This window comes from Podarcis filfolensis, assembly GCF_964270895.1.
Source record: "Podarcis filfolensis genome assembly, chromosome: 8".
Taxonomy (NCBI): domain Eukaryota; kingdom Metazoa; phylum Chordata; class Lepidosauria; order Squamata; family Lacertidae; genus Podarcis; species Podarcis filfolensis.
Window position 1 is genome coordinate 34,171,021 of NC_139611.1, and position 22,989 is coordinate 34,194,009.

The 22,989-nt window shown below is 43.7% G+C and overlaps 1 protein-coding gene across 3 annotated transcripts in view; it reads left to right on the top strand.

Annotated features, from left to right (window-relative positions):
- Window positions 1-8,907: 8,907 nt before the first annotated feature.
- Window positions 8,908-22,989, top strand: part of NKD1 (NKD inhibitor of WNT signaling pathway 1) — a 131,548-nt gene continuing 117,466 nt past the window's right edge. The window contains exons 1-5 of one of the 3 annotated variants that reach the window (XM_083626078.1): window positions 8,908-9,012; window positions 13,359-13,408; window positions 14,402-14,599; window positions 14,755-14,787; window positions 15,147-15,307. In XM_083626078.1, coding sequence (XP_083482204.1) covers window positions 14,575-14,599; window positions 14,755-14,787; window positions 15,147-15,307 — 219 coding nt within the window. In that variant the 5' untranslated portion in view covers window positions 8,908-9,012; window positions 13,359-13,408; window positions 14,402-14,574. Of the gene's footprint in view, window positions 9,013-13,358; window positions 13,409-13,663; window positions 14,600-14,754; window positions 14,788-15,146; window positions 15,308-22,989 lie in introns of those variants that run through there. The other 2 variants (XM_083626080.1, XM_083626077.1) reach the window with 2 other exon arrangements.

Consider the following 22,989-nt stretch of genomic DNA (forward strand, 5'->3'; position numbering starts at 1 on the left):
AAGAGTGGTTTTCCACGGGAAAAAGCAGCAGGACAGGAGGAAGTGTGGATGAGTCCTACAACAACTTTGGACTTCAGAGTTAGCTGGGTAAATCCCTGGAGGCAGGAGTGGGGAATCCCCCCCATGAGTGTATTCATTAATCAATTTGTATCCCACCCTTCCTCCCCAAGGAACCCAGGGGAGCAAACATCAAAACATATATCTTAAAATGAAATAAAAACACATTTAAAACATAAAAAACAGAACATCTAAAAACATTTACAAAGCAATACCATACCATCAAGTAGCCAGCCTCTCTCAGCTATTAAATGCCTACATAAACAAGAATGCCTTTAAATTTATCCTGCAAATTGACAATGAGGGAAGTAGATGCATGTCACCAGGGAGGGCATTCCACAAACAGGAACTACCACCCATCATGAGGCATAGACAACCATGCCGCAGCCCGTGGTAGGCAGAGACAGATCTGATGGCAGGGGGAGTCAGTGCTAGAAGCTGGCTCACTTTTCAGTATTGCGCAGCTTTTTCACCCTGTGCGGGGGTTGTCCCCCCCAGCCCCATGTGGAAGAGGAAGCAGTTCCTGGAGGGGCCACAGAGCAAGAGTGGGTCCACAACACTTGGATAGATGAATGATGACATTACAGTGGCCTGTCTAGTCCAGCATCCTGCAAGCGGGACCCAAGCGCAAGAATACTTTCCCATCTTGCAGTTCCAGCAATTAGTATTTCCTTCATCATGGCTTGTAACCATTGAGAGTCTGGTCCCCATGAATTTGTCCATTCTCTTTTAAAGCCATTCAAGTTGATGGCCATCACTGCCTCCTGTGGGTGCAAGCTCCACAGTTCAGCCGTGCGCTGTGTGATGAAGTACTTTCTTTTAGTTATCCTGAATTTTCCAACATTCAGCTTCATTGGATGTCCATGAGTTCTATTGTTACGTGAGAGGGAGAAAAACCTTTCTCTATCCACTCTTTCCATTCCATGCATAATTTTATAAACTTCTATCATGTTGCCGCTTTCTCGCCTTTTCTCTAAACTAAGAAATGCTGCCATCTTCATAGCTGAGTCGCTTTATCCTCAGGATCATTTTGGTTGCCTCTTCCTACTTGCCGATCTTACTTTTCTCAGCCTGGGCCCTCCATTCCTACCTGTTAGTGTGTTTTTTCCTCCCGGGCAGTAGGTGACAGACCTCTGCAGAGGCCAGCTGGCTTCTTGTCCGTCCTACTTTTTTGCTTTTTGCTCTTTGCTAGCGGCAGTCTCTCCTCAGCCCTTCCTGGAAATGCCAGAGATTTAACCTGGGATCTTCAGCATGCAAATCAGGTGCTCTAACCACTGAGCCCCAGTCCATAGCTGTCAACTTGAAAATAAGGGACCAGCAACCTTGAAAATAAGGGACCAGCAGCCAAAATAAGGGACCTGCAGCCTCACTTGTTCCAGGCACTCCAGTCTTCCTGTCCTCCTGCAGTCTGGTCAAACTCATGCTGGGTAGCTTCGAGGACACTGTCCAACCAACTTTGTAACCAGAGGTTCAACTGAATAGAATCTGAATCACATGCACCACAAGGCCTATGCAGCCTCAACTTAAGATGGCTCCCCGGCCTGGCTTTGCACTGCAAAGTTTGCAGCAGCACGTGCAACAAAATGGCGTCCAGCATTCAAAAAACCCCTCAGCTTGCATTAACTAGCCACACACAAGGCATGCAAGCTCCACCCCCCACTCGTTCTTAGACTTCTTATTGGGTGAGCAACACAGCCAAGCAACACAGTTGGAGCCTTCCTCCTCCCTGGCCGGCAGGGAGGGAGGGAGAGGAGCTGCTTCCTTTGAAATTTAAGGGACATCATTTAAGGGACATTTAAGGGACATCCATCAATAAGGGACAGCAGCGGGACATGGCGCTGGAATAAGGGATTGTCGCTTCAAATAAGGGACACTTGACAGCTATGCCCCAGTCCGTTCCCTGTATCTGCAGTGCTTGGATTTGCCAGGGCTCATTTCTGAAGTTCCTCACCACTGGATCTGCCATCAAGTGGCATCAAGTGGCAGATGGGACACACGTGAACTGATCCCACATCTGCTGTCAGTCTGAAGATGCTTTTCTGCAGACACTAAAGCAATTATTAGCATTTACAGTCTCTTGTTCACGCGCTTTCATTTGTATTAAAAATAACAACAACCCACTTTTGCCTGGCTAAAATTAAATGTTTAACTCTTGCCCTGTGATGAAAACCCTTTCCTTTCAGTGGTGGCAGAGGCAACAAGCAAACAGTTCACTAGAGAAGGGGGGGGGGGGAGAAACACCCTCTGAGCATTGTTTTTGGACACAAACATACACAAGTTATTAGAACATAAGATCAAAGGAGATGTCCTACTGCGTTTCTTTCAATGCTTCCTTTGTGCTTGTATACTGAAGCCTGGTAGAGAGTTAGAACAGGAGGAGAGGGAGGGAGAGGAAACCCTTTGTACAAAGATACTTGTCTCGGAGAGAAGCTCATAAAAGGTGATGTGAGAAAAGACGCCAGGTGGAGTATAAACCACCCTTATTGTTAAGAAATGCAAATAAAAAAGCCTCATCTATATTAAAACTTCCTCCCTTGTCATTTCTTTAGATGCTAAAGGATTATTGAAGTCCTGGAACTGCTAGTTCCAACCCCCGCCCCCCATTCCCCAACTCCCAATTTTTCTTTTGTTTTCATCGTAATATACCATGCATGATTGCTGGTGAAAGTTAAGTTTTCTACTTTCTCAGCAAATAACAGTAAGTTAAGGAAGGAAACCTCATTTCAGCAAAAATACTTGCAGGAAGCAGGGAGAAAACAAGACTTGAATTGGAACATTTTGTTTTAAATAAATAAATAATCCTAGCGTTTCTGGGTGGTTTTTCTTTTTTTAAGTAATGCATTCGATGAATGAGATTATCTGATGTCCCATATAGCTTAAAAAAAGACTGGTCTGTTGGCTGATGGCTTAGAGTTGTTTTGTGGTGAAGGGGGGGGGTCTGGGAGCTGTAGTTTGTTAAGGGTGCTAAGAGTTGTTTGGAGACTCCTTGTTCCCCACACTGAGCTACAGTTCTTAGACTTCCCTGTGAAGAGGGGATGGTTGACTCTGGGAACTGTAGCCATGGTGTGTGTGTGTGTGTCCGTCTTAACAACTCTTGGCACCGTTAACAAACTACATCTCCCATAATTCTTTGGGGGAAAACCATGAGTGTTTAAAGTGGTGCCATCGTGCTTTAAATGTATGCTCTGAACGTGGCCTATATAGTGTGGCACTGGGGCATCGTCGTGTTGAGTGCGTGGTCCCTGATTGGGTGGGATCACTCATATCATTACAGTGGTACCTCGGGTTACATACGCTTCAGGATACATACGCTTCAGGTTACAGACTCCACTAACCCAGAAATATTACCTCGGGTTAAGAACTTTGCTTCAGGATGAGAACAGAAATTGTGCTATGGCGGCAGCGGGAGGCCCCATTAGCTAAAGTGGTACCTCAGGTTAAGAACAGTTTCAGGTTAAGAACGGACCTCGGAACGAATTGAGTACTTAACCCGAGGTACCACTGTACTTCAGGAAAGAGGAAAACATATCAGCAGCCAGGGGTGTGTGGAGATGTCAGAGACGCAGGAACCAGAATAAGCAAAGGTGCTGCACTTGCATTAATGTGGGTTGAAATAAAAGCAAAATGAATGAGAAAGATAACTTAAGAAGAAAATGGAAGGTGCACTATCACAGTCAGCTCAGCTACTTAACGTTTCCGGAAAGGGCTGCTGCCACAGTTTCTGTTTCCTGAGGAATATCTAAATTTTCACCATCACAACATATTACCAAGAATTAACTTTCTGCAGAGAATGGGTCACTAATGCATCACTACAAAGTGAGTTTTTACAACTCATTTCCCTTTTTGCTCTGTGAGCTTCTGGAGAGGTTCACTTACAAAGCATCCAAGTACTGTACTGTCTTCATTAAAATTCTCTGGTTCTCTGGTTGCTATCCTTCCTCCTGTAACGTGAAAAGAGCAGCTGTCTCAGGACAGCACCTCTCTCTCTCTCTCTCTCTCTCTCTCTCTCTCTCTCTCTCTCTCTCTCTCATCGGAGCCTGAGATTGTTTTAGGATAAAATGCGGATCCCTTTGATTACAGTGAAATGTTTTTGCCTGATCTGTCTGCCGTACATAAAAGTGTGGTTATATCATCACCTTAGTAGTACCTCTTTGACCCCATGTATTTGATGACAGATTGTCACCTAGTTTCAACAAAGGAACCTACAGGGCTGGTTAGTCAAAGGAACTTTCTGCTTTTCCTCCTATATTTATTTCATATTCTTGTTGCTATGAGTCTTCCGTAAGCCACTACTTATAGGTAGAATATGACATATCCTTCAGTCTATTAACAAATGAGCTGGGAGCAAGCTACATGCTAAGGTCGAGTACATATTATACATTTAAAGCACATGGCTGGGGAGGGCGGGGTATAAATAAAAAATTATTATTATATTATTATTATTTCCTCCCTCAGATAATTCTGGGTACTGTAAGACCCTTTTGGAGGATCTCTAGCATCACAATTTTACTGTCAGTTTCTGGGAATGTAATATAATTGTTGAAATCCTTCCAATTGCTTCCAACAGACTGTCAAATATTTGTTTAATCAGGAGACAGCACTACTAATTATTAATACCACATTTCTCGCTTTTGGCTGGGTCAGGAGGCAGACTACATAATGTCCTCCCCATATTCCAATAAATGTGTGCCTACTCATTGTATTACTAGAAGGTGATAGTGATAAATTATTTTTCTTGGGGTTCCCTCCCTTGAAGAAAAATGAAACTCCATCTCTTTTCTGTTGTTCTTTGGGGGATGAGAAGCAAACCCAGGACACTGAATCACCTTTGTTTTGTGTTCATTCTAGTTCATTTCTGTTATGAAGTTTAGAGGGTCCGTGTTTTCTTTGACTTTATAGCCCCAAGGAATGGTGTGAAGGCACATGATGCAGCATCATTTCTGAAGCTAAGCACGTCGGGGTCTGGTCAGCATCTGGATGGGAGACCACCTGGGAACCCTGAGCTCCATGGAAAAAAAGACACAATGCAAATGTAATAAATAAGCAAGCATGGACTTCGCTCCATTGTAAGTTCAGTGTCACCCCTGCAGAGCACAGTGTAACATCACAGGAGCACAATGTAGCTTAGAATGGGATTCCATAGACATACGTTTGGTCTTCTAGCACTGCAGCAGTGTTTAGGGAATTGACATTTGGCCAGTTATGCCTAACTAATGCTACAATAATGGATCTCCTATCTTGCCTTGTATGGGGGAAAGTGCATACCAAATATATGATCTAAGGAGCTGCATCTGAGGTATAATTAGGGCTGCTATACACCCAGATTTTCCCAGACATTACTGGGATTTCAGAAGTGGAATTGACATACCAGAGGAATTTCTGAAAGGCAGTGCTTTGTCCTGGATCTTAGGCAAGTCAATCAAAAAATTGTGCGGTTTTTTTTGTAACAACTTTTGGGGTGTCCTGGTTTTTCCTTTTTGAGTATAATCAGCTGGAAAATCTTAATAGTACATATTTATGTTATGTCTACGAGTCTTTGTGTTTTTTTTATTTTGTACATTTTAGTGAATGGTGGAGAAGGATTGGGCCATTGTAAGAACTGCCTTGTTGGAATAAACCATGGTCCTTTCATTAATCTAGAAATATGTTCTAAAGATAGGAGGTCAGTGCCAGATTTACCCAGAAGGTCTGTAGCTCAGTGATAGAGCATCTGCTTTGCATACAGAAGGTCCCAGGTTCTGTTCCTCAATATCTGAGAGAGACTCCTGCCTGGAACCCAAGAAAGCCACTGTCCATCACTGTAGACATTAATGAGCTACATGAACCAATGGACCCATTTAAGACAGTTTCTTATGTTTTCAGCTTTTAAATGACTTACTTAGGTGACACGGGCCTTTGTTTTTTAAATCTCTTATTCATTTTCAGGGTGCAGCAAGTTCTATGTCTTTACTTCCCATCTTACTGGTTTTCTATATGACTTTTTGTAGGTGGGATACCTCAGATAGCAAAGCACGAGACTCTTAACCTCAGAGTTTGAGCCCCACCTTGGGCAAAAGATTCCTGCACTGCAAGGGGTTGGACTAGATGACCCTTGGGTTCCCTTCCAACTCTACAATTCTATGATTTTTTCCCCACATAGTTATTATACACCATTCAGAGAACTTCATGTTATGGGGAGGCAGCATACAAATGCCATAAATAATTCCACACATGGCAAAGCCTGGTATTCAAAAGGTCTGCTGGTTCTGAACACTGAACGGCATCAGTCCATAGATCTATGGGAAATGTTCATAGATCTGTAGAATGGGGCATTGCATTTTATGTATATTTAAATGTTAGGTGGTCACTGCCGATGGGAGCCAAACCAAAAGTGGCACCTTGTCCTGCTGCCCCCAGTTTAAATGGCCAGCCAGGGACTCAGCGAGCTGACAAAGCTGGAGGAGGCTAACCTGGGGCCCTTCAGAGCAACTGGGGCCCTTGACATCCAGCTGGTGCTGGATATGCCAATTTTTAAAATCAGATGGCAGCTTTTCAAACAATCAAACCTAAGAACAGTCATCCCCAGTGCAGACAATAGCAAACTCATGCTGCCTGTGTGTGTGTTTTGTACAGCTTCCTTCCTCTTTCTCAGCTCCCCTTTCTTTCCAGAGCAGCAAGAAAGCAATTTCCTTTCTTCCAAACATTATTTATACATTTATTTCCCCCCTCCAAATCTACACGCATACGTTTTCTACTACAAATAATCTCTCTCTCTCTCTCTTTTAATGAGCATGTAAAAGTTCAAGAGTGCGATCTTTTTTGCGTTATTTTAACTCTGGCACAAATTTAATTTCCCATCATCAGATGGGAACAGGTTTATATTGCATGAGGGGTTCAAAAGGGCTTTCTTTCAGCGTCAGCCCCTTTGCAAGAGTTTTTGCGCGCTCTGCACTAATGAAAGGGCAATGGGGGGAAAAACAACAGCAACCCCTCCGTCTGCGTCACAGATTTCAACCCTTCGAAAAAATTCCACTGCGGTCACAGGGTTACATGAGAGGCCCCTTTAATCATTATTACAGTTTTATGAATGGTGTGCTTTACTCTGATATTTTACTACACATCACTTCTTAACATGCTCCATTGAAATTGGGGGGTGGGGGAAGGGGAGAAGAAGAAGAAGAAGAAGAGAGAGAAACAAAAGAGTTTGTGTGTTTGAAAGACCCTGTGGTTACGAAACGTCATTGCAATTATACTGTGACACCCCCCACCCAGCTCCTCCAATCCTCAGAGCCCGCTTGGTTTTTGACATCCTTTGGTCCGAATTCCATTGAAGCCGGAAGATGCCTGAACAAATACAGAGTTAAGGCCTCAGGATTTTACTGTATGTGAGGAATTGTTTTCACTGATACGTTTAGGCTGCGACCCTCCAGCAGGGGAGGGAGGGGGGAAGAACCAAAGGCAGTTGAAATGCCCTATCCAACGCCCTTCTGAGCCCATGCCGGCAAGGCGGATGTAAGGACAGAACAGCGCTTTTGCACATCCCATCTCTTTATCTCTTTTGTGTTCTAACAATTTCCCTCCAATTGGAAACAATGGCAGGAAAACACACTGCCGCAGCTCCAGAGCTGTATTATCCCACAACTGCAAGAAATCAATCTTTTAGTGTAGCGGCACCCACTATCAATATCAGACAGGCACCTTCACTTTGTATTCTTTTTAGCACTTTTGAAAAACATTATTGTTTACACAAGCCTACCTAGTACTCTAGGATGCTGGCGTGTTCTTAGTTTATTGCTGGTTTTTAGTTTTCTGAGTGTTTTAATTGTTTTGATTGAAAATGCCATTGTCTTATTATCTTTGACAACTGCTTTGAGGCTTTTTTTACAATCAAACGGTATAGAAATTTTATGAAATAAATAAAGAGATCATCATCATAGTGCCAGTAGCAATGAAAATAGATTTATACCCCATCTTTCCTCGATGGAGTAAAGTGATGCACATGGTTTTCTCTCCCCCACCCCCCCCACCCCAAACGTATCCTTAAAACAAACCTGTGAGTTAGGTTAGGCTGAGAGAAAGTGATTTACCCAAAGTCATCCAGTGAATGTCATGGCTATGTGGGAATTTGAGTCCTAGTCTCCTAGTTTGACACTGATCACTGCACCCCACTGGCTCTCTCAACTGGCTGTTTCTTTTCCTATTGGTAGGGTACATGCTCTGCATACAGAAAGTCCTAGATTCAATACCCAGCAGTTCCAGGTAGGGCTGGGAGAGAACCCTACCTGAAACAATGGAGAGCCACTGTCAGTCATCTTTTCTGACCTGGTATGTGGCAACTTTCTATGAACATTTCTGAATACAGAGGTGGGAATGCAGCAATCATGGGATAAGGGTGGGAGCTCAGCTAGAAAAGAGTTCCACCTACTCCAGACAAACCTTACCTCCATGAAGGTGTGCTATGAAGAAATACGACCCAATTCATCCAATATGTTACAGGGTTCTGAGAGGATTCATGGCCCTGGACCAAACGTGAGATCACCTGCCACCAGATCGAATGTTTTCAGCTGACATCCACATACTCCTGTCACCCCCCTTTCTTGGCAACCCAGGGTGTGAAATAGTTGTAGCCTTTGCCAAGAGGCAGGGGGGAAAGAGGATTTGTGTGATGCAAAATGTCTGGGGAATCTCTGAGGACAGGATCACATTATCTCTTGTTAAAATATTATGGAAATCAAACATCATTGTTCATTAGGGTCGTCTGTGTTTTATTTATTGGCTCAGGGCTGACTGCAAGCTGTGAAGGGATTTTTAAAATAAAATAAAAATCGAAGCATTTGGCTATTTCATAATCTCTTTTTTCTGCTTTCTCCAGGTGAGCTCCAGATCCAACCACTTTGAAACTTTCATAGAATTTTTGAAAATGAACAGACAGGAATGTTTTAGGCTGGGCCTGTTTCCAGATTTCTTTTGCATAGCGTGAGTTGATGGCTTGGAAGGTAATGAAACCTCCCTCTTCCTTTTCTTTTCTTTTCTTTTCTTCTCCCCTTCCTTTCAAAAAGAATTGAAATCATAAGCATTTTGCTTCTCTTTTATCTCTCTTAGCTGAATCCCCCCCACACAAGGAAATGCAATTTTCATAAAACGGGAAGTAATTACCAGCTACAAGGTTGTTGTTTAAAAAAGAAAAGATGGATAATTCTCCCGTATAACATATTGTATCTGTAGCTATAGGGCACAGTTTCTGACCTAGCCTATCCTCACACAACCAGTTCCTAAGTACACAAGAAGAGCCCTACTAGATCAAGGGCCTATCTAGTCCAGCATCCTGTTCTCACAGTGGCCAAATCAAAGCCGCTACGAGGACCCAAGTGCAACAGTGCTACCCTCATTTGTGATTCCTAGCAGCTGGTACTCAGAGGCATAGTGCTTAGCCAGCATGGTGTAGTGGTTAAGAGCGGTGGACTTGTAATCTGGTGAATTGGGTTCCCTTCCCCACTCCTCCACATGCAGCTGCTGGGTAACCTTGGGCTTGTCACACTTCTCTGAAGTCTCTCAGCCTCACCCACCTCACAGTGTTTGTTGTGGGGGAGGAAGAGAAAGGAGATTGTTAGCTGCTTTGAGACTCCTTAGGGTAATGATAAAGCGGGATATCAAATCCAAACTCCTCTTCTTCTTCTTCTTCCATATGTGGAGGCGGAATGCAGCTAGTGTTGTATCTGGTGGCCACTGACAGCCTTATCCTCCATTAATTTGTCTAATCCTCTTCTAAAGCCAGCCAAGTCGCTGGACCTGGACGTCTCGATTCCATCTTGTGAGAGCAAACTCAGCTATGCACTATGCGAAGAAGTACTTTCCTGGGTCTTCCAACATTCCGTTCCATGGAATAATTCCTAGTTCCAGTATTGGGGGGGGGGGGGGTTGGGGGAAGAGAGAGAGAGAGAGAGAGAGAGAGAGAGAGAGAGAGAGAGAGAGATGTCTACCTGTCTACCCCAGTAGTAGCTGGTAAGGTGGGGCACCATTACACTCCTGGCTTCGCAACATAGTGGGCTGCTGGTGCTTACCAAGGCCGAGGGGGAGTTATGCGGTGCGGGGAGCTTGGCATGGTGGCAACATCGGATTGGCTCCACTGCGTTGCTCCACACAAGCTCCCTGTGTCCTGTCCCTCATATCTCCCTCTCCATAAGCTCCAGCAACCCACTGTGTTGGGAATCTGGAAGAACAATAGTGCCCAGTCTGTGCCACCTCACAGGGTACTACTGCTCTGTCCACTTTCTCCATGTCACGTATAATTTTATACACCTCTATCATGTCTCCTCTTACATGCCTTTTCTCTAAGCTGAAAAGCCTCAAACATTCTAACTCTCCCTCAGAGGGGAGTTTCTCCAGCCCCTTGATCATTTTTGTGGCCCTTTTCCTTTGGCCTATGCAACTTGTGAAATGGCAGAAGGGGAAGCCTCCAACCTGCTCTGGGAATGAGTCGCCAATTTGCATTTTTCTCTTTTCTCTTTTCTTTCTTTCTTTCTTTCTTTCTTTCTTTCTTTCTTTCTTTCTTTCTTTTTTAAAAAATTATATCCTGCTTTTATAAGCTCAAAGGGTTGTGAGGTAGGGGGGGCTTACTAAAAAGTTCACTGCGTACATAAATCACAGTCAAAACAGTCCAAATGACTAAAATTGGTTTCATACGATAAAACCAATAGCAGAATAAAATGAAGTTCAGTGTAACAGAGGGAGATAACTAAGCCAGCTGCGTTAAAGGCTTTAGCATCTTATCTGATGCTTAAAAGTGAGGGAGCCAAGCCAACCCCTCTGGGGAATTTACACTTCCACTCCCCAGCCACTGCAATAGAAAAGTTTGGTAAATCTTTGAAGAATTACCAGGATTGGCTTCTGGTTTGAAGGCACCACTGCCAAAACACCTTCAGGTGGATCCTCTCTTACCTCCCGTGCCACTACCCTTGCCCTACCATGGCTTTACTAGATTAAGGTGGCAGACAGCAGCAACGGCTCCCAATGGAGCCACCACTGAAATTTCCCACAGGGGCTCCTAACACACCCCCACCCCACCCCGTGTCGACAGTATTGAGCAAAATGGACCCAAAGGCTGACTCAGTAGAAGACAGCTTCCTATGTAGTCCTGAACTTCTTGTTTGTTAACCTGTTGCCATACTAAGCATTGCTCCATTCCTTCAAAGGGTGAGTCTGGGTGAAGACAGGTAGCCGTTTTGCAGAGTGGTAATTTGCCACTGTGTGCATGCAAACTGCTTAATAAACTGGTTGTTTGTTTACACAAGAGATGAAAAGACTCTTGCCACTCCCTTCTTCCCTAGTTTTCTCATTAAGCTAAAGAGCTTGGTCAGGTAGATGGATACCTGAAAGACTTCCCTTGATTTGAGGAAATGCTTCTACTTGAACCAAACCCCCAATTTCAGCCTGATTTTCATTTCAGGTGGAATTGGGAGTGGAGGGGCCTTCACTGAGTACCAACCTTCCACTGGAACATCTCTGAAAACGTCTAGTTTTGTGTTAAAATGTTGATCTGAAAATTGGATTGTTAATCCTAGAGCTAATCCTTAAGTATATCGAGTCCCCTTCAACAACTGTACGCCCAGGCCCAGGGAGAGAATAAATTTATTTACTGGAGCTTGGTTTGATTTCTAAACGCCACATATGCGCTCATGGCCAAACTTGGAAAACATGGAGGCAAATTAAAATGAAGAATAAGCTACTTCTTGAGAATGCACAGTAGTGGTCTTTCCTAGCTCACTGCTATTATTTTGTGTTTTCCAAGTTGATTTACTGAAGAATTCTCTGAGCTGGTTTACTCTGAGGTGGTTTACATTGTTATGTACTGTAAAATAGGTTTAGTATTTTACCCCTCAGTGACCCATTTTCTGCCAGTCATATCAAATTTGATTATTTATGTGTGTACCATTTTGTAACAGAAAAATAAAACAAAAGTGGTTTTTCCTGTGAAATACAGGAAGGTGCTTTATAGACTATAGGTCCAGTTAGCACAGTATTTTTGACACAATAGTTTGTGAGGAATGCTAAGCCAAACTATGGCTAAGTGTGATTGCATAGGTGTAACCAAGGGGGACAGGGGGGCAGCTACCCTCCCTAGATCAAGTAAAACAATAGAAATACTTAACTGTCCAATCACGTCGGTTCTGCCCCCCAACAAAGTCCTCCCCCCCAAAAAACTGTCCCATCACATCGGTTCTGCACCCCCCAACAAAGTCGTCCTCCCCCCAAAAGATCCTGGCTACGCCCATGTGTGAATGCACAGTAAAATATGCCTGCTTCATACCTAGTCTGAAGGCTTAGCCTTATGTGTGAACCCGGGTTTGTGGTTTGTCTCGCCCCAGATGAACCACAAGATGCCCCCAAGTTCCCATTGTCTGGGGAAGACAAACCACAAGCCCAGATTCACATGTAACATTGGCCAAAGCATGGCTCAGCTCCAGGTAGAACAGAAACAGAAGGATGAAGAATGAAGCAAATGCAATTTTTACCATGCGTACTGACCCACACTCAGGCACATTCATACACCCAGCTAAACCATGGCTATTTATTTATTTAAAACATTTATAAACCACACTTTTGTATAAAACATAAAAAGGCTGTGTATGGGGGGCGCAATGGCATTACAATGAAAATGTCAAACAAATAAGTAAGATGAGTGAATCAGGCCAGTAGAGGCTTTAGACTGTTTTAAATGGGAGACTTAGCTGACCTAGGAGATGCTCTAGCACTAAGCTAGGAACTTTGCAGCTGGGGATCTGTAGTTGAGTGCCTCCCACATACCTTGGGATAGAGGGCTTCCACAGCATATATTTAAGTACTATGTATATGTTTGTGTGTGTGTGTGCGCGCGCCTATATACACACCTTTAATTTATGCTCTGTGTGTGTGTGGTTTTGTACTCACAGTGCCTTTCTCTTTCAACAGGTTTTTCGTGTGTGATAGTTAATTATGCTTCTCAGATTTTAGAATCATTTTAAAATGTTGTGTTCTCAAGTTACAGAAATGGTTTTAAATTGCAGTTGTTTACACTGTGTTACACAGTGTAGTCCTAGTTCTGTGGGGCATACACTCAAGCAAGTGTGAGTTTGCCATATTATCCTGAATTTTATGTCCATTGCAGTGTAAGATGCCCTGTTACGAATGTAGAAAAATGTGATAAGCTACATACCCTACAACCAGGGTTTCTCACTTGAGTGCTTTGTTTTTGTCCATTGTTTTCTCCTTATATTAGATTGTGCTTCTTAACATGTACCTTTAATGATAAACTTGCAAAATATCTTCTTCTTTTTTTAAAAAAGGTGGCACGCCTCCTCCAAGACACTACCAGCAACCCTCCTTTTTTGTGTAAGTACCATTATGAAAAACAATGTAAAAACATAGACCAATGTATTATGTAACAGTTCCTCAAAATGAGTTATTTATTTAAATAACTATAATCGTGCACGTGTTTCCGCATTTCCTCAGCTGCATTTGTGCGCATTTTGCGTTTCTTGAAATATATTGTAAGCAGCATTTGGGGGGTGCAGGGAAGGTGGAATAATAGTAATAATAGCTTTAAAAATAAAATGAAATCCACGCTTCCTTGACACCCCCTCCTGCCCTGTGCGTGTCTACTCAGAAACCAAGCCTTACTCCCAAGTAAGCGGGAACAAAGACTAAAGTCTGCAAGCCTACACCCACTTACTCGAGAGCAATGCCCTTTGAATCGAGTTGAACTTACTTCCGAGTAGGCACGCCCAGAATTGCTCCTTGAGCGGCCTCCCCAAAAAAGTTGCAGGGGGCTGATGGATCATGGGGAAGCGGAGTGGGGGACTTAGTCAAACGCACAAAAAACGCAGAGAGAGAGAAAGAAAGTAGTGAGGAGGGAGAGAGAGAAAAAGAGAGAGACATCTCTGGAATGGGGCCTCCCTCTATGGCTCTGAGCTCTGCTGCCTGCGCCTGGCTGGAAATGAAACACACCAAAGGAGCCGCCGCCGCCGCCGCTCCTTTTATTTTTTTGGAGACTCCAAAAGGATCCTTCTTCCCTTTCATGTGCCGCCCCGCTCCAATCGGAATCCAGAGGCTGCCTGCAAGTGGTCTAATCTCAATGAGGTGTCAATCATGTTCCCCGGTGGGTGAAGTAAGGTCTTTTGTAACCGCCTCTGTTACAAGCGAGACTTGAGTCGAGAGGGAGAGGAGAGGAGAGGAGAGGAGAGAGACGCAGCCAGGGCGCTGAGTTCAGAGCTGCTTTTGCTGCTGCTGCTGCTGCAAGTGTGCATCTATCTATCTATAGATCTGCTCCTCTGTGCATTCCCCCCCCCCGCCCATATCTCATTTCCATCGTTGCTTTAATCAAGGAAAGGGGACGGCCGGAGCACATGGATTTCTAAAAAGAAGAAGGGAAAGGGACCCTCTTGGAACTGAGAGATTGTTGTTGTTGTTGTTGAAGAGAGCCAACAAGCAGGCAGTGATGCCCCCAGCTCAGCCCTGAAGCCCACTCCCGATGCCCTCGGGTTTGCAGATCCATGCCGAGAGATGGGGAAACTTCACTCAAAACATGGTAAGTTCTTTTGCACGGTTTACAGGGCGCGGGGAGGGAAAGGAGCCCAGATCTTGGTTAGAATTCACTAGATATCTGTGTATATGCAAGACTCTGCTCTAACCATCTTCTCGTTTTTATTTTTTCTCTCTCCCCCCAACCCTGGATTTTCCTAGCTGCTGTTTGTAAACCTCGAGAAAGCCCAGAAGGTATGTTGTTTTTATAAATATTATTATTCCTGTTCATAAGAACTTCCATCCTTTTTTGCTTTCTCTCCCCCCCCCAACTTTTTGCCCCTGTAAAAAAAAAAAAGGAAAGGGAGAAAAAGTTTGTGCTTTGGTGATTTTGGGGTGGATGCTCAGAGAAGTTCTCTGCTCTCAGGAATGGTTCTGTTCTCTGAGTCTTTTGCTCCCTGTTCCGCTTCCCCTTCTCTCTCATTTTGTTGTGGTTGGGGCAGGTAGTTTGGGGGCAAGTAAAGAAGTATGTGGGGTGGTGATGGAGGGCTTGAATGGATCCCTTTCAAGGTGGCGACTGTGCCTGACTTGAGGCTTTCCTTTTCCTTCCCCAGGTGATAGTTTTGCTGTGAATGCCTCACTGGCTCGGAAAGGGCTGGAGGACTGGATGGTGAAGCAGAAATACTCTGGCAGTGGAAGCAGCAGCGGAGGCAGCAGCCTAGGACTTCAGCAAGGCTGCCAGCACCGGGCTCTTTGCAGGCTGTCTGGTTCCAGGGTGAGTTCCCGATTCCTCCTTTTACCCAGCTTGCCTTCCCTCCTCTCCCTCCTTACCATCAAGGCAGAAACTAGCTTGAACCTCTTCCAGACTAGGCTCTCTTTGAGTTGGAGCTCTTTGGGATGAAAACTTATCTTCCCCCTCCGCCCCCGCTCCACTTTCAGTTATTGCGCCTTTGGGAGTAGCCTTCTGAGTTGATTCGGTGCACCCACCCTTTGAAGGAGTTGCAAGTTTGCAGGGCAGAAGCAGGCTCTGGAAAGGCGGCTGCCTTGCTTCCCTGTGTTGAAAAGAACATGGCTCTTCAGGAATGGGATGGGCAGATGGACAATCTCTCTCTCTCTCTCTCTCTCTCTCCAGTGTCCATTGTAGAAGTCCTCAGAAACCAAAACAGATGAGGAGAGTCCTGGTGTGTGAGAGAGATAGGAATAGAGAGGTGGTTTCATTTATTGTCTGGCATTTTGTCATTTTGCTTCCCAAAGCCAACTTTTTCAGTGCCCGCAACCCCGCTAGAGTTCTTAGCCGGATGGGATACTTTCTCATAAGGCTTTGCTGAGTGTCCCAATTTGTTCTTTTGGTTGCTTAAACATCTGCAATCTATCTTTCCCTTTTTAAAAAAATGCTGTTTATATGCTTTGCACACTGCTTTGCCTTGATAGTGCTCTTAGATATGAGGGGATTGTGTTGCTTCAGACTGCAGTCCTTTGCACACTTAAATGGGCAGGAACCCCATTGAACGCAGTCGGGCTTACTCATAAGTAAGCCTGCTTCCTTGCTCAGCCAGATTGGTACTTGCTGGTTGCAAATGTACTTTAAGAGTTTTTGTTTTGTTATTTAAAAAAAGTTTTTCCTGAACATCTGGATTTTGCTTTTTCTTCTCTTTAAAAACAGACCTGGGGAAGAGCCTTTCATAGTTAGCAGGGGGAGGTCTTAGAAAGTTGTGTGTGTGCATGTTTGTGTGTTTATTGGTCTCTAAGGTAAACCTGTGGAATGAAGCTTCCCAGATCTAATGGTGCTTTCCCCCCATTGTGGCAAAACTTAGTTCTGTCTTAAGATTGTACTCTGATAATAAAAAAATAAGAGAAGGGTTTCATTTGTTTGTTTTATATTGCTGGAATGATCTGGGCAACACTGTAAAAAGTCTTTGGTAATAACAGATATTGGTCCTGATCCCCAAACAGATAATGACTCAGTGACAATCTATATGATGATTTATTTCTTACACTTTAATGTCTGTCCTTATACTTTGTTTGGTTTGCACTCTGGAGCTGTTGGCATTTGCACACTGCTGAGTCATTAGAAAAGATAGCACTTTGTTTGCACCCTGCTGATTGGATGAGATTATTTTACCTTGTGTTTCTGGTTGAAGCAAGCAAGTTCCTTTGTGGTGGGTGTGGGTGGGATGAGTGTTTAATTGAACCACCATTTGTGAAAGCAGCCTTGTAAACACGTCCAGATAAGTTTGTAGTCCACATTCATTTTATTGAACCTGTATTCATCGGTTGTGGCTGGCATTAAAAAGAGCCATCTTTTGCAAACTTTATGTGCCATGTCATCTGGAGGTAGTGTTTACTCGCCATAGGTAACCTGGTGAGAGGCTATTTTCAAAGTGTATGTCACCAAGTTTAATGTACTTGCTACTTTCTTTTGAGCAAAATATGCAGCCCCTGATCAGGACTCTTATTAGGTGAAAGGAAAGTTGCTGTCCAGTCTTTTAGTAGTGCGTGAGTATTATTGCTCGCATAAATCGGAGGTGGGGGAAACTGCTCTCTATTGAATGTTCCTGCTCTGATAGCTTTAGGGACTGTATATTTTGGAAAGCCGTCACTTAAAATTGAGCCAGCATGGGAGTCTGATTCTTAGCCAAATAACTCATTTTTAGGTTGTATGCATGTATTTCCCCTACCTCTAGCTATTTGAGTCATACTATTTATTTATTTATTTATTTATTTATTTATTTATTTCGCGCCCATCTGGCTGGGTTTCCTCAGCCACTCTGGGCGGCTTCCAAAAAAACATTAAAAATACAATAATTCAGGTATGTGTAATTAACATACTCTACTAACTCTACTAACCATCTTTATGGAAAGGAAATCCAAAGTATCTTGATTGGAGACCAGTTGTATTTTAAAGACCAGGGAAAACCATAGACTAATGGCATATGTGGATCCTGATGTTAATTTGAAATACTTAAATATTTATTTCAAAGTCAAATGTGCTTTCCAATCTCCATACGTTTTTGCAACCTCACAAGATGAATGTGCTCAGCTGTACTCTTCCAAAGCCTATGGGTTGGGTTTCTCTATTGCAAAGCAACAAAGAGTTGGGTGGCACTTTAAAGGCTAACAGATTTTTATTATGGCCAAAGCTTTTGCAGCCTACAGTCTGCTCCCAGTGCAATACTGTTCATCTCAACTTGGAAGGAAGTCCCATTGAGTGCAGTGGAATCTGCTCTACCTAAGTGTGAATAGGGTTCATCACCAGACTAGCTCATGTTCTGAATCCAAGCCATTTTGTGGTTTAATGAAATAAGAAGGGAAGGGATATTATTTTCTAATCTCTCCTTTTGTTGCCCTTGGGATCCGTGCATGTATTTGTGTTAGAGCACATGCTTAGTTCCAGAAAATCCCAGGTGTAAACAGCCATTTCTGTGGTGGGATGTGGAATCCAGTGTCCATGCCCTCATAACTCACTGCCTTAATCTCACCCATTTAACTGAGTAATTGTAATAAGTAACTAAGATCTATGTTTACTTCCTAATGCTCCAGCTGAATTGAGCAAGTTCCTGTATGCGTTTGCACTAAAGTTCCAAAGTGTCTCAAAGATCTTGGTTGTAGGTTTTGGTCTGCATTCAAAGTTGCTGGAAATGGAACTTTGTTCATTGCTTTTTTGGTAGACCGTTCAAGCAGATGGAATGAAAAAAGATGCCAGAAACATATTGCCTTTGGAGAAATATTATCCCCTTGAGTTTTATTTAATAGGGACAGGGAAGTGTTAAAGGGAGGGAAATGCTTAAGGGTGTCTAAGTAATTAGACACTTAGCTTCCCAGGCATTTCATAAGAATAACCTTCTATTGGAGTGGAAGATTTGACGCAAATGATGGAATCGAGAGGCTTGGTGGTTCTTTGGTGACATTTTAAAGCATCTGCATGCAGTTTTGCTCCAGATTAGAAGAAAGGAATGATTTATTAAATAGTAGAGAAAGCAAGAATGGCATCAGTTAAAGTTATGCAGAGCTTTGGCTCCAGAACAAGGATGCTTCTGCTGTTGGCAGTGGAATGACTTGTCATCCAAAGGCACAGACACCACATTGTCTTGTAATTTTAATGTCTTTTGCTTTAAAACAACATGCAAAGAATAAGGCTGAGTTCATGTGGAAGGACTCCATAAATGGAGTAAGGATTGTACTTTAATCACCTGGTTTGGGGAAGGGAGGTTTGGCACATAGTTAAATGAGGGAACTCGCTCCCAAAGGAGGCAGTGATGGTCACTCACTTTGAATAATAGAAAATAAGCTTGCTTTATCCTCCATGTGACAGACCTTTAGATGTTTGAAGATGGGTATCATATCTCCTCTTTACCAGACTAAACATACCAAATTCCCTCAACATTCTTCATACAGCTTGGCTTCCAGACCCTTGATCGTCTTGGTCTCCCTCCTCTACACATGTTCTAGCCTGTCCTTATTCTCCTTAAAAAATGATGCTTGGATGGCTTCAGAAGAGCATTAGACAAATTCATGGAGGGCAAGGCTATCAATGGCTACTAGCCATGCTGGCTATGTTCCACCTCCACTGTCAGAGGCATTGTGCCCCTGAACAATCCTTGCTGGAAACAGCAGGAGAGAAGTGCTGTTGCGCTCACATCCAGCTTATAGGCTTCCCATTGGGGCATTTGGTTGGTCACTGTGAGAACAGGATGCTGAACTAGGCAGTCCATTGGCCTGATCCAGCAGGCTCCTCTTACATTCGTTCGAAGTTCTGTTCTTCTCATGACAACATTGTAATTTCTTCTGTAGGCATGGAGGTTCAAATATTTCCTGGTTGGAATAAGTTTTGATCCTCCCCTCCCCTGATAATTGCCTAAATAATAATAAAGGATACTGAGTGACCACATTATTGTGTTTAGATATGGCTACCCATGACCACATCCAGTCTCCCCCTGCTCCTTACCACCTGAGTTATCTTTTGACTTGACTTGGTTGAGCTAGGGATCTTTTACACCAGGTGTGGGCAACCTGTGACCCTAAGGGGGAAAGAGGGAGAAGTAGGTGGTCCAACTGCTGTTGGATCAGGCCCTAACCACTTTTGACTCCAAATCTACCCAACACTGGCACATGACTCCCAACAGATCAGTCCTAAAGCCCTTGACGGAATAAATGTCATTGCCTCTGCATACCTGCAGAACACAGCCTTATACAGGATCAGGGCACTGGTGTATCTAGCTCAGTGTTGTCTTCATTGAGCGGCAGCAACTCTCCAGGGTTTCAGACGGGACACTCTCAGCTCTACCTGGAGATGCCAGGGATTAAACTTGGGACATTCTGTATGCAAAGCCGGTGCTCTTCTAATGTACTCCACTAACATTGATGTCACACCTCCCCTATGCTTGGTGTCCTTAACGTCTGGAGTGCGGTGTCCAATTCTGAACACCTTGCTCTGAACACCATGTACTAAGAAGGTTCTAAGAAGGTTATTAACAAATTATGTTCTAAGAAAGTTATTAGACAAACTTGATTGAAGCAATCTTTGGCTCTGGAACACAACATACTGATAATCTCTTTTGCGTGTGAGGAGTGTATTTGCTGTGTTTGGTAAAATTTTTAGTAAATTGGAGAGCGTATGTTTTGGTACCTATATATGGTGGTACCCATGACCATTTGTGTCTGTCAATTACTCCCCCCCCCATTCTGATTTCCTATGTGTAAACATTTTCTAGGGCTGAAGTTCACATAGACTTTTAGAACAATATTTGTCTGCTATTTTTACAAACGAGTCTGCATCTAAAGCAAACTGAGGAGAAGTTCCTGCCATTGTGCATGGATTATCTTTTCTTTATTCAGCTGTTTATTTTTACTTCTTCTTCTTCTTTTGCAAAGCTACATTATTTGTAAATGCTTTTTTCCCCTTACCCTGAGTGTTGGGCTCAGTGCCAGGGAGAACTTTTAAATAATACATTTGCTTAATTCAATTTTCTTTTTTCTTCAAAGCCATAACAAATGTTCCCAGGTTTCTTTCTTGTGTGTTGCTGTCCTATTGGTGTCTTTTGGGGAAGTGCATTCCCCCTCCCTCATCTTAATTTGGCTGCTGTATGGAAAATGTGTCTGGATGTCTTTGGGTGGCCTTTGCAATCCTCTGCCATATACAGTACTTAAGTTCTCATGCACATATAGACCAGGTTCAAGCGTAACGTAAATCATTGTTTAATTTGATTTTCTGAACCTGGCTCAGTATTTTAGTCAAAGTTTATGAACTGTGAACAAAACCATGGTTTTATAAGCCTATGTTTGTATTAACCATGGCTTAGCATTACATGCGGCCTAGGCCATTGTGGAAGCCAAGAACAGATTGCAAACATTTCCTCTACCATTCCACCGTAGGCATGTATCTTGTGGCAGATGCTGTCTTGGGAAGTGGGGTGTAGGGGGGAGTGGAATAGTGTGTTTCTCAGTTCCTCTCAGAAGCTTTCTGTAGGAATTGCACAGTTTTGCTGGAACAGTGTCATGGCTTTTGCAACACTGCTTTCCCTTAACTTTCCACCCCAATTTGCATTGCCACATTTGGGGAACAGGTCCAAGCAGAGCAAAGTTGGAAATGCTTCCTGTTTAGGAGTGGTTTTCAGACTTTTTTTTTTAACCTTCAGGGAAGCCTTTCCACCTTGATTCCCCAGGAAGAAACTGTAGCACTGTGCCAAAGCTCATGGCTCGGCAGGCAATCCAATCATCGGCATCTCTAGTTTTTGTGAAAAAAGTTTAGATAGAAGTTGATGTGAAATACCTCTGCCTGCAACTCTGATAGAGATGTTGCCTGTTGGAAAACCATTGGCCAGGTTGGAGAGGGTTGGTTGGACTTATGGTCCCATAGCATCAGGAGGGGACCACAGTAGTTACCCTTGTTCATGCTGGGCTATTGTGAGACTTGCATGGCATGTTCTCCAGGTGGTTCCAAGGGAAGGGCCGTAGCTCAGTGCTAGAGCAATCTGCTTTGCATGCAGAAAGTCTCAGGTTTGGTCCCCAGCATCTCCAGATAAGGCTTGGACAGACCCCACCAGAAACCCTGAAGGACTGCTGCTGATTAGTGTAGACTGTAGATGGACCAATGGACCGACTTGATCTCAGGCAGCTTCCTATGCTCCTGTGCACTGATGTCCTTTTTCAGTTTGCCAAGTATATCATAGGAAAACATCCTGGCCTCAGTATGGGAAAGGGTTATAGCTCTGTTGCTTCCAATACAGAGTCTAGGTTCCATCCCTGGCATCTCCAGATGGGGCTGGGAAAAGACCCCTGCCTGAAACCCTGGAGAAATCGAGCCCCTGCTGGTCAGTGGGAAGGTGCTGGAGGAGATGGACCCAGTAGTCAAACTGCTGAAGAGATCAGTATAGAAAGCTGCTGTGCACAGATGCTTTTAAATGTTAAGAGATGCTGAATATGTATCTTTGCTTTGCAAATAACAAATGGTTGCTTTGTAATTAACTGATCCTGTAGATATAATCTTGCTGAAGTTAAGGGATGCCTTGATGGATCAGACCAAGGCCCACCTAGGTCAGCATCTTTTTGGCAAGAATCGTATCCACTTGTGAACACCAAGTGGTCCAAGAGAAATCAGTGGTCCACTGTTTCTCTTTTGTTTTATCAAAGAGACAGAAGGTAGACCAGGATCTACTGGTGTATATTGGGTGATTTGCAGGAGATTGGCAAAAAAATCTGGCTTCCGATTATTTAATAATAGCAGCATGCCCCTCCACCCCCAAAATCTTTGGCAAGCCCTAAGCATCCTACATAGTTATCTGCTGCAAGTGGGCCATTCTGACCATCATCACCTCATGCTTCATCTGATAAGTTCCCCACCCACCATGAGTCATGTTTCCCAGTTGGCCAAGTTTCTCTCTAAGCACTTGCTCCACTCTTACATTTTGTACATGTGAATGGGACCCCCCCCCCCAACAAGCAGAAGATAGAAGCACTAGCTAAAGTGTCCAAAGGACAGCGGTTCATCAGCATGCATCCTTTATAAAATCGTAGGCAATGCTCTTCAGCAAAGCACATTGCTGCTGGCCCCAACTTCACTATATACATTCTCCTATTCCACACACAGAGCTATAATTCTCAGAGTGCTTTAACCATCACTCCTCCTTCCCAGGGGGCTCTGGGGTGAGGACTTCATTTGACCTGTGGGCCAGAGGTCCCTGACTCCTGACCTATTTGGTTTAGGATCCAGGTCTTCCCAGAAACTGCTGCTCCCATAAGTTCCTGTCTGAGGTCAGCCTTGGAGGCCAGTGCTGTCTGTTCTGTCCAGACATTGAGACCCGGCAAGCAAGGTGTAGAATGTTTTCATTGGTGGGGCTGCAAATGTGGAACTCCTTTCCAGTGGAGTTCCCCCTCATTACCTGTCTTTCTGTTTTGACTGTTGGCATTTTTTGTTTTTTAAATCAAAGCTAGTTTTAACTTGGCTGTTTTTATGGAAGC